This window comes from Ammospiza caudacuta, chromosome 7 (assembly GCF_027887145.1).
Source record: "Ammospiza caudacuta isolate bAmmCau1 chromosome 7, bAmmCau1.pri, whole genome shotgun sequence".
Classification (NCBI taxonomy): Eukaryota; Metazoa; Chordata; class Aves; order Passeriformes; family Passerellidae; genus Ammospiza; species Ammospiza caudacuta.
This window is the reverse complement of record NC_080599.1, coordinates 40320296-40331777: the sequence shown is the minus strand read 5'-3', so window position 1 is coordinate 40331777 and position 11482 is coordinate 40320296. Positions and strand designations below refer to the sequence as shown.

General features: G+C 51.7%; 1 protein-coding gene across 1 annotated transcript; it reads right to left on the bottom strand.

Moving 5' to 3' along the window:
* Nucleotides 1-10054: 10054 nt before the first annotated feature.
* On the bottom strand, nt 10055-11215 carry FOXE3 (forkhead box E3). Its single transcript, XM_058808929.1, has one exon. The coding sequence runs from the start codon at nt 11213-11215 to the stop codon at nt 10055-10057; it is 1161 nt and encodes a 386-aa protein (XP_058664912.1).
* Between the last annotated feature and the right edge of the window lie 267 nt (nt 11216-11482).

Genomic DNA, 11482 nt, shown 5'->3' with positions numbered 1-11482 from the left:
AGCCATAAACCACCAGGTGCACTTTTGAGACTCACCAAAGCCAGCTCTCCTGGTTGCCATAAAAAACACATTAGCCAAAGGCCAATGCATGTGGAAGGCAATTATGCTCTGGCACATGGCAATGTGTATAGAACAGCCTGGTAACTGTGCCTACCACACAAGGAAAAATATCCCTGTGAAAACAAGCCTGCTAAATCACTTCATTCTTTCCAAAATCCCCTGAAAATAGAAGGAAGGATTTTCTGGGGTTTTTTGGGAGGTGAGAGATATATGTGGGAAGGAATCAGATTTTCCAAAAGTGGGTGCACCAGTGCAAGAACCTGAATAAATGACCAGAGCCACAAGGATTTAGAAACTCATTATGAGGTTTCTGAATCCTGGTTTTCCATGTTAGCATCTGATCATGCCAAACTTGTCCAGGAAATCCCTGATGCTGAGTTCTCTGCATTCAGCATTTCAGCAGCTCATGCCCACCTCACCCTCTGAGATCACAAAAGTCCATTTCTGCCAAAGTGCCAGTTGAGGACCTTCAACTTGGGTGCCAGAAGCAATACAGAGAGGGGTTTCAAAGGAGGGAATGACAGAGAAGGTGGAAAATTACTGGAATATAGTTTGATCAGTATAAAAAGATTTTAGCTTTTTTTTTAGCTTTTTCTTTTTTTTTTTTTTTTTTTTTTTTTTTTCCGTGTAGAAAATGGTTGGGGATAGGAGTCTTTGAGTATCCAGCAATCTCCAGCTGGGAATCAAATCCTGGTCCATCTGTATCCTTCTGAAAAATCAGCCCTGCATGAACATGCTGATATCTGTGGAGCTGCCTCACAAACAGCTTCATAAATACATTTTGCCTCTTAGCCTTATATAAGATTGCACAGAAATATAGCATAGGGCTACTTTTCCCTGTTCCCTTCTTGGGAAGGAGTTGAATAAACAGAGAGAAACAATTGCAACCTAAATATGGGAAGAGACGTGAGGCATCTCACACATGTAGAGAAGCAGAGGCAGAACCAAACCCCTTAACCCTCTCCTCTTATTTAGTAAAGGACTGCCAGGTGGAAAAATTACTAAAATGCATCCCTTTAATATTGTGGCTGAATATGCACAGAAGGGTGAATCTCAGCTCCAGATGGGTGTGAACTTCAGTTTCTTTCTTCAAACCACTGGAAGAATTTGCTACCCTGAGCTGCACAGGGGCAAGAGAGGGGAAACCTATCAACACACAGATTAAAATTAACCCAGCCACTCTGGGGGTGTTGAGGCTTCACATACACTTCCCCACTTCTTGCACTTACTACAGGTAAGCTGCTGCTTACTCTAGCTGGGAAGAGGAAAATGGATCACTCACATGGAAGAAGCAGCACTGAGGGCTGATGATGGGAAGGCTGATGTTTCACATCTGGCTTTATGTTACTTGGAAATTTCTATGATTTCTTCAAGATGGATATTTAGCATCACCCAGCTAACTGGATCGCAGCAGTGCTCAATATGAAATGCCTTTTCTTATTATCATTTTTCAGGCTTTTATATAATCTAGCTATTGAGCATTCAAATTGTGATACAAGAGGACATAAGTTAAACGTTCCCTGAAAGTACATGGCCGGGGTCCTGCAGGGATCCAGCCTGGTGGGCTTCCCTCCAGTGCAGAGATAAGCGTGCCATCTAGAGGAAATCCCTTTCATTGCCAGCGCTGGCAGCTGAAAATTATCCAATAAAGCATAATTAACCTCTGGCTCCTGAGAAAATCCTCCAGCCGTGCCCTGCTGCTCTGAGCTGCTGCACAGGCGCGCCGCGGCAGGCTAATGATGCACTGAGGCATCGGGGTGGCCTGGGAAGGTCCTGGGTGCTCGAGGGACATCCCAGCCCACCCTGGCACCAGCTGGCCTGACCCTTCCCCAGAGCTGCTCTCAGCTGCCCAGTCCCCCCTTCCCGGCCCTGAATGGGCAGAAAGGAGAAAAAGGCGGTGTGGGTGTTTCCATAGCAGTGTGGGTGCCTGGGAAAGGCAGGGAGGGGCACACGGGGCGGGATGAGCAGGACATGGAGCAGACAATGCCCTCCAGTGGCTGCCAGCGCGGCTGGAGCCGCGGTGCCCATGGCCAAGGCACAGCCCAGGCCCCAGGAGCAATAAGGGAGGCGGTGATGGGGCCAGCTCCTCCACCAGCAGCTCCCACCATGTGGAGCACATCCCTGTGGAGCCTTGGGGGGCTGACAGAGGTGTGCAGGGCACAGCCTACAGTGGGGAGGGGGGCCTGGCCTCCTGTGGGGCAGATCCTCCTGTCCACTCATTTTTCCTAAAGAAAAATCTCCTCCATAGCATCGTCCCCAGGCTGGACTGCTCTCACATGAGCTGCTGGCATGGGCAGCCTCACCCAGAGCTTCAGGCGTGGTTGTAGGTCTGGGACATGGGACATTCCCAGCTCCTGTGTTCAGTCAGCCCCCTGAACCTCACAGCATCAGTATCCCACACCTTTCTCCTTTTCTACCACCTCCACCACAGCACATCTGCAGTCACCAGCACAAGGCTGTTGTCCCACTAATGAAAACAAACTCTTCCAGCCCTAAAGACAATTGAAAGACAGTGATCTATGTTCAAACGGAGGGACAAGTGCTACTCCTCAGCAGGCAGCTGTCTTGTAAAAATGGGAAGCCTTGCAAAAACCAAAAGCTTCAGAGATGGAGAAAGAGCAGGAAAGATCTCACACTGAAGAAAGATCTCACTCTTATTCTGCAGAAAAAGTAGGTGCATGCTTCAGCAGGGATTATTTGGAGAGAAGCTGCTAATGCATTGATTTGTTCATATTCTACAGGATTTTTTATATATATTTTCATTAGTTTTACTGAAAATTATTCTCATTTTCCACACCATCTCAGAAACTCTCCAACATGTTGCTCTCTGATGCTCCCAAGTAAAGTTGAACTCCAGCAGCACTTTTTAGGTTTTAATGATCATCTTTTTCCATTTTGAAACCTCCAAACCTTCTCACCTGTGGACTCTCAGGCTCCACTCATGACTGGGAGATTCTCTCTCACCACTGCACAGTTGTTCTCTCCCCAGCTCCATGGCAGGGAGGGAAGCTGTGGATGTGCCCATGGCTCACTGCAGGTTCCTGTCACTCACATGGAGCAAAGGGTTTCATGGCACTGCCCTGGGATCTCCTGCACTTTATACATCTCCTATTGCCTGTCATTACTGAGAAGAGCCTAGCTGCAATAAAAATCTGGGCTCCAATCCTACAAACACTTATGCCTGAGCTTAACTCTAAGCACGTGAGCCGTCAAAGGGGACTATTCATGTGCTTAAAATTTAAGCATGTTCTTAAGAGCCTGCAGACCTGGAGTCTGTCAGTGGAGGGATTTGTGCCTTAAGCCCATATTCTGGGTCATTATCCTTTTCATGTCTTCTCTGCCATCTCAGAAGATGCTTCAACAGGGAATTTTCAAGTTCTTCAATAAACTTTGTCTTCCAGAGCAGGCTGGATTCTTGCCTATTCTATGGGGCAATTCTCCTGTGTTGCCTCCCCTCCCCCTGTGAGCGATAATCCTGTGCTATTTCATGCTTGGCCAGACAATTAAGCCCTCTTGCTGCTTGGCTCTGTCTTTGTTATGTATAATTGTTCCAAATAATTAGCCACTATTGCACGCTATTCTGAAACTACTTTGTATTGCAATTATACTTAGAGGGTGAGCATCAGCTGGGGAGAATCCAAGCAGCAGACAGCCTGGAAAGAAAGGGCTCAGAGCCGGGGGAGGACGGATACGTGCTTAAACCAACACTGTGGGAAACCCAACAATGAGTAACCAGGCAGGAGCAAATGCGGCTGGGAGAGGGTCTGCGGCTGGTGGGGTCCGGGCCGCAGGGCCTGGCCTGGCTGTCACCTGGCTGCCACCTCGTGGGTGCTGCCCACAGTGCAGGAGGCAGAGCCACAGCCCGCTCCCATCGCTGCCGTGGCCACCTGAGGGGAGCAGCATCCTCACCAAGTGGCCGCTTTAGCCACCGCCAGGGAGCACGGAGCTCTGCAGGGATGCGTCTGGGGTCTGGCAAGAAAATGCTCCCCCCTAACTGTGTCTTTGGGATGGCAAAACTTGTGATTTCTTGAGGGTGAAGGCTCTGGACGATGAGAAGGCTTGGCAGCTCCTGTTTTCCCATGGGTAAACACATTTCTGTTACAGAGGAGTGCTGCATGGGATGCTCTCAGGAGGGAGTTGCAGCTCCATACAAGCATCTTTCTGAAACTAAAAACAATGAGGCACAGCAGAGTCCCCTTAGCTTTTCTCAGACTCCTGTCTTTCAAGCAGAGAACATCTGAAAAAGGTTCAACCAAGACCTGGGTTGGCCTGACCTGTACAGGTGAACTAATTCCTCTTCTGAAACCCATGGCCTGCTGTCACAGACCCATTTTATGAAAAATCCTTTCCTTAGGATTTTTTTCTCCTGAGAAGCTGAGAGGCCTCAAGAACAAAATGTAAACATTGATATCTGCTGCTGTGGAATGCAACAGGTGCATCTGTGGTTGGTCTCATGTGGTTGTTTGGAATTAATGGCCAATCACAGTCAGCTGGCTTGGACTCTGTCCGAGATACAAGCTTTTGTTATCATTCTTTTTCTATTCTTAGCCAGCCTTCTGATGGAATCCTTTCTTCTATTCTTTTAGTATAGTTTTAATATAATATATATAATAAAATAATAAATCAAGCCTTCTGAAACTTGGAGTCAAATCCTCTTCTCTTCTCTCATCCTAAGACCCCTGCAAACACCACCACAGCCTGCTCTGAGTGAGGAGCCAGGGAGGTCAATGAGCTTGGACAATTTTGTGCTTTTTGAAGCCCATTTGCTCCAGCCAGATTAGATCACTTGAAACCTCCTGAAAATGGGTCTACAGATTAAATTTGGTTTCCAACACCTGATTAGCAGAAGAGTTTTAAAACCAAGATGAGATGACTCTGGTGCAGATGGAAAGCACCCAAAATGTCTGACACCATCGGGCCCATTCTCTGCAGAGGTCATATCCTGCAGCAGTGCTGATGCAAATGGAAAATGAACTTTTCCCAGGTGTGTGAGTGGCTCAGGTTTGCCTTTTCTCCATGCAGCACCCTGAGCTGCCACAAGCCAGAGCTGCTTGCTGTGCTGGCATGGCACAGTTGATTCATTACATTCATAAACCCAACTGCTGCAGTGGAACCACTTCAGCAAGCACAGTACAAAGGCTGTGAAATGACTTCATCCCAGATTTCTCCCAGGAGCTTGTAGGTGCTGTGCTGCCAATGCTCAGGCTCTGCTGCTTTGCCTGGCACTTGGGGTGCTGTAAAGAGCCAGGCCAGCCCCCAGCTCTGCCATTCAACCATCGTGCAGCACATTTCAAACACAAAGTCAGGCTGCCAACGAGACTGGCTGCTGCAGAGGAGTGATCTGTCATCACCAGCCCCTCCCCTTCCATCAAGGACACAGATTCTCGCTGTGCTTCTGCTCCTTTCCCTATTTGCACTCTAGGGAGGAGAGCTGCTGCAGGGGACAGCCAACACAGCCCAATCCTCTATCCTGTTCCCAGCGATGGCTTAGGAAAAGGGTAAAAGAAGGTATAGCCAGAGAAACCCTTTCCCTTTGAGACCTCCCCAGAGTGTTTTAAGCGCGGAGGTTGTATCCAGTCCACCGTATTTCACAATTATCCCTGAACAAACTCTACTGTCTCTCATCGCACCGCACCCCAAAACTCCCCGATGTCCTGATCCCCGTCAGCCGTGAACAGCACCTCCAAGGCCGGGATGCTGCCGGGACGTGCAGAGCACCCCCGGGAGCCGGGAGCGGCTTCCCAGGGCTTTCCGCTGGAGGTCAGTGTTGGCCTGGGCATGCCGGCTGTCCCTCCGGAGGTCAGTGATGGCCTGAGCACGGTGGGTGTCCCTCTGTGGGTCAGTGTTGGTCTGAGCACGCTGGGTGTCCCTCCGTGGGTCAGTGATGGCCTGGGCATGGTGGGTGTCCCTCCGGAGGTCAGTGATGGCCTGGGCATGGTGGGTGTCCCTCCGGAGGTCAGTGATGGCCTGGGCATGGTGGGTGTCCCTCCGGAGGTCAGTGTCACCCCTTCCTTGGCATTACAGCCCTGGAGTAAAGCGGCGGAGGGCAGCACGGTATTGCCCTTGCCCTGTACAAACACAGTGGCTCCATCACCTGCTGCTGTCCTTGCAGGAACTTTCAGAATGTAAAGGATGTAAATTTTACATAGCAGAAGTGGTGGTTGACCCCCAACACCCCGAGATGTGGCTCAGAGCTTGGGCAGTGCTGACCCCCAGATGGTCCTACTGCACCCACTGCCCATCTCCCCATCACTGCCTGACTTTGCCAGCTCAGTGTTGACCTCCAAGAAACACCACTGAATGTCTTCAAGCTGCATATTTGCAAAGGGCCAAGTATTGCATGGAATAACAGCAAGTTATGGTGTAACATTTCCAGCACTGAGACTGTCAGTGAGCAGCTGGCAGCATCCAGGAAAAACCCAACACTACCAGAGGGACTGATCAGTTCTTCAGGAAATGTGTTTCAACTAAAATTCCAGCTAGGGCTGTGTTTGTTTGTAACAGGGTGGAAAACACTATTTGTAGTTTGGGAATATAATCTGGAAAGAGCATTTTTTGCTGCTTGTTTGAACCTGTTGGAAGCAGCAGGAAGGTGGTACAAGCATGAAACGTGCAGAATGCTGTTGGGCACAGACAGACACGGCAGCTCAGTCGGTCCTCCCTGCACAGCCAGAGCTTCCCAGCGAAAAACAAACATCTTTTCAAAGTGGCAGCTCATTTTGGCTGTGTGCTTCTGAATGTGCAGCCTGGGTTATCTGAAATCAGCCTGGTTTGCAAGGAGTTATTCCCTGAGAAGTCAGAGAAGATAGCCCAGATCAGCACTAAATCTCTTTGGTGCTCGGGATGGATTCCACCTCCCCCATAAGCATCTCACAGGCTCAGGACAGGGCTCTCCCCACCACAGGGAAGTCCAGAGTACCTCTTGCCATCACCCTGAGGTATGACATTCTTTCCACAATCTCAGAAAGCACAGAAAGTTTTTTGTGAAATAAAAACCAACCCTCTGTCTTTTGTGTGAGCTCAAGATTGTTACGACTGTCATTACATAATATTCCCTTAACTCCCTAAATAAAGAGGGGAGGATTTCCAAGGAGACTTGATTTCACAACTGAAATCTGAGTGACAATTACTCCTGTTTCATTCAAATCCCTCTTATTCACTCAACAGGGACATCGAAGAGACGCTAAAACAGATGAAGAGCTCAGGTATAAACTTTACAAAGCTTAAAACTACTTTGTCCCAGCAAGGCTCATGCTTTACATGACACCTTAATCCTACTCATTTGCTAGATTCACCCTAACTGTAAACAAAGCTTTGAAATGGAAGCTTAAAAGCCTCGTTGGGATACATTAACTTAACCAAGAACACACTCTTAAGGCATTAGTTTAATGACAATCACAATACAAGTTGCCAGAGTTTTGTGCATGTGAGGATTAATATCTACAGGAAAAAGAAGAAAAGGGGTTTGTTCCCCCTGTCTTCCAGCTGTTTGGCAGTGAAAGACCCACGGTGAGGGTGGTTTATTGTGATTGCAGGAGGCTCTGGGCTGTCTGGCAGACAGGGATATTCCAGGGAAGATGTGCAACCCAGTGCTGCCCACCAGGGGTTGTCCCAGCACGCCAGGATGGGGTCATCTGCTCTCTCCAAGCCAGGTTTTTGGGAAGCCAGTCTACTGTGGGGACTCACTCACACCAGACCCCCTCTTGCACAGGAGTGGGTGGATCTCTTGCAGACACATCCCTAAATCTGGAGCTGGATGCCACTGTCCAGAAAGCCCCACAGCAGGAGGGCACAGGTGGCTGGGGGACAGAAGCAAGTCACAGGCCTGTCCCCTTCAGCCCAGCCCTCTTGGCTCCCCCAGCACCTGAGTTAACACTCAGAGACACCAGGAGCTTGGAAAGCCCTTTCCAACACCAGCTCCCTGCTGTCTCCAAGCCAGCTCAGCTTGGTCTGAACTGTCACACCTTGGCCAACTCTTCCCAGGGCATCCCACCCAGGCAGAGCCACAGCACCTCCTGCCCACCCCCTGCAGCCAATATTGGTTTTATTTCAGGTCAGCAGCTGGTTGTCCCCTGCCTCAGCAGCCCTCCTGCTCAGGGTGCAAACCCAGTGCAGTCACTGCCCCATCAGGCACCAGACCCAGTGCTTCTGGCACATGTCTGGCTCTGACACCCTGGGTACTTAGGCAAGACTCCAAAAGTTCTTTTGTTAGCAAAACATTGCAGGATTGGGCCCTGGGAATGAATGTGAGCTATGACAAATGTCCTTTCTGCTGACTGTCCTTGCAAGTGATTATTTCAGCACCCCTCCAGGTGATCTCTGCAGACAATATGTCACAGGCAGGCATGGCACGTTGCAAATTTCCCTTAGACAGAAGATGTCTGCCTATAGATATTGTGTGGAGAGAGCCAAAGTATTTCAAGGGCTGAGTTCTTTCACAATGCCCTTTCTGAGCAGGGTTATTGCCAGGGGAAAAGCACAGAAGCTGCTGCTGGGACCAGGTGAAAGCTGAAAGGGTAAAGCTGGATGGACCAGAGAGGAGATTCAGCACTCAGCATCTCAGCTGAAGATGGCAGACCAGATTTTAGAGACAGATGGAGACCAAATTTTAAGGAAACCAAGAAGGAAAACACATTTTCTTCCCTCCACTCTCATACTAAACCCACTCTGTTTCTGTGGAGCACCTAGAATGAAAGAATGAAAAGCCAGAAGGTCCCAGACTGTGGACAAAAGCTGATTCTGTGATTCCTGCCAGCACACCAGCTTTTGTTCCTGCCCAGCAGCTGGGGAATGAGATGCTGTTTTACACCAAAGACCATATGACTTCCAACTCCTTAGAAAGGAGAATGCCATAGGGACTACAGAAAACTGCTCTGCTTCAGAAGACACCTTTGAAAAAAAGGAGAGAAATCCTAGCTTGGCACTTTTACCCAAAGAATGTTTGTATTTTTAAAATATGTAAATCTGGGGATGGGGAGTTCTCCCTTCAAATCTTGTCATGTGGTCTGGCTGGGAGTCCTGCAAATAAATAGCAGCAGCCCAGCCAGTGAACAGGTTAGAATTTTAATTGATTTTGTTGCTAGGAAGAAAAACTTTGATCTCCTAATTTGATCAGCTAAATCAGAATTTCACCTGCAAGGTATTCCTTGGAGGGAAGACACATTCTTTTTATGCAGATGGGAAACTATCAAGTCAAGTAAGGGCTGCGTGGGCAAGCCTTATAGGATTTACCATTTGGTTTTAAGAAAATCAGAATAAAAGAGAGAGCTTTAAGAAGCATCACTAAAAATGTAAGATGCAGCAGTGTCACAACAGCAGCACGAATCCATCTCCCACCGGTTACAAAACTTTAATTTCCTCTTGCCAAGATCCATCCAGAGCCAGAGGAACAGCAGCACTGGTCATGTTGGAAGAAAAAGCTTTATTTTAAAAAAGTCCTTTCTAACAATAAAAGTAATTTTTAAAAATAGTAAAAAGAAGTAGTCAAGTTGGGGTTTCTTTTCCTACGGGGAAAGGAAATTATAAACATCTTAAATATTCATTTAAAATCCAGTGAACTTATTTAGTGGTTTGGGGGCTTTTTTTGATAACTTTCATTCCAGTTACACAGGAGGCACTCAGGGAAGAGAGAAAAAAGCCCATTTGAGAGGGAGTTCCTGCATGTTACACCATGCACACACCTTCTGAGCGTGCTCCTGCCGGCCCCCGGGGTGCGATGCTGCAGGTGGCATCCCCTGGGCAAAAGGACAAGCTGGGAAGCCCTGCCTGCCAGAGCCACAGAACTCCTTTTCCGGGAAGGAACGGAGCAGATAACAGGTATCACCTTGCCTCCACTTCAGAATAAGAGAGAGGAACTGAGTTCTCCCACACGCGTGTGTCCGCACACAGCCCAGGACCCCGATCCACCCCAGCTGAGCCCACGGGAGGGAGAGGTCCGCTTGTCCAGAGCCGCCGGTGGGAGCCCGGGGTTGCGCGGCCCGTTCCCTCAGTTCCATCACATGTATCGCTCCAGGCCGGCGGGGAAGTTGGGCTGCCTCATGTACGTGTTGCTGGAGCCGAACTGGCCGAGGGGCGAGGCGGAGAGGCCCAGGAGCTGCTCGCCGTGCTCGGCGCAGGCCGGGGCCCGCATGGCCGGCAGGGCCAGTCTGTTGGGAGCCCCGTAGAGCTGTGGGCTGCCGGGCGAGTAGCTGCCCTGAGCCACGGGCAGGTGAGGGGGAGAGGCAGCATAGGGGTACGCCAGGGAGTTGGGGCCGGCCCGGCCCAGCAAGCCGGGGCTGACGGGCTGTGCCTGGAAGCAGGGCGGTTCGGAGCTGCCGGCAGAGCAGGCAGGAGCCAGCTCTGCCCCGGGCAGGCCCAGCGATGGGTGGCCCAGCTCGGAGGGCGGCGAGGGCTGCAGGGCCTGCTGCCCGCTGATGAGGCTGTCGATGCTGAACATCCTGGGATGCTGAGCCGGCGGGGCTGCCCCGGCCGCGTAGGGGTGGAAGACGCTGCCGGAGAGCTGTGGGCCGTAGCCGGGCGAGCAGAGGGCATTGGGGTAGGGCGCTGTGGGTGCCGCGGGGCGGCCGGCGGGCGGGGGCGTGAAGGCGCTCGAGTTCTGCATGTAGCCGGGGTAGGTGGTGATATCGGTGCGCTTGAAGCGCTTCCTCCGCCGCAGGAAGCTCCCGTTGTCGAACATGTCCTCTGCGGCCGGATCCAGTGTCCAGTAGTTGCCCTTGCCGGGATGTCCGGGCTCCCGGGGGATCTTGACGAAGCAGTCGTTGAGGGTGAGGTTGTGGCGGATGCTGTTCTGCCACTTCTTTGGGTTCTCCCGGTAGAAGGGGAAGCGCTCGGTGATGAACTTGTAGATGCCGCCCAAGGTGAGCTTCCTCTCGGCGGCGTTGGCGATGGCCATGGCGATGAGGGCGATGTACGAGTACGGGGGCTTGCCCCGCTGCACCGGCCGCTTCCTCCGGCGGCCCCCGGCGGCGGGCGGCGGCTCCTCGGGCGGCGGCGGCGGGGCCGGGCTGCCCCCAGCGCCCCGCGGCTCCGGCTTCACCGGCGGCGCCTGCGGAGAGCCCCGCGGCGGCCCGGGGGAGCCGGGGCTGGCCGCGGCCGCGGGGCTGGGCGCCGGCAGCGTGCACATGCCTCGCAGGCACGGGAAGCCGGCCGCGTTCATATACGGCCCTCGCCTTCCTCCTCCTCGGAGGATGGGGGGGAGCGGCGGGAGAAAGAGACCCCCCGAGGGGAGGGGAAGGGGAGAGGGAGGGGAAGGGGAGGGGGACAGGCTCGGCGGCAGCTCCCTGCGATGGGGAGCTCGGTCCCGAGCCGCTTGGCAATATATAGGGCTGTCGCCCCCCCGGAGGGGCGTGCGGTGCCGGCCCGCCCGGCCCCTCTGCCCCGGCGGGAGGAGGAGGCCCCCGGGGAGGGTCCCAAATCCCAGGAC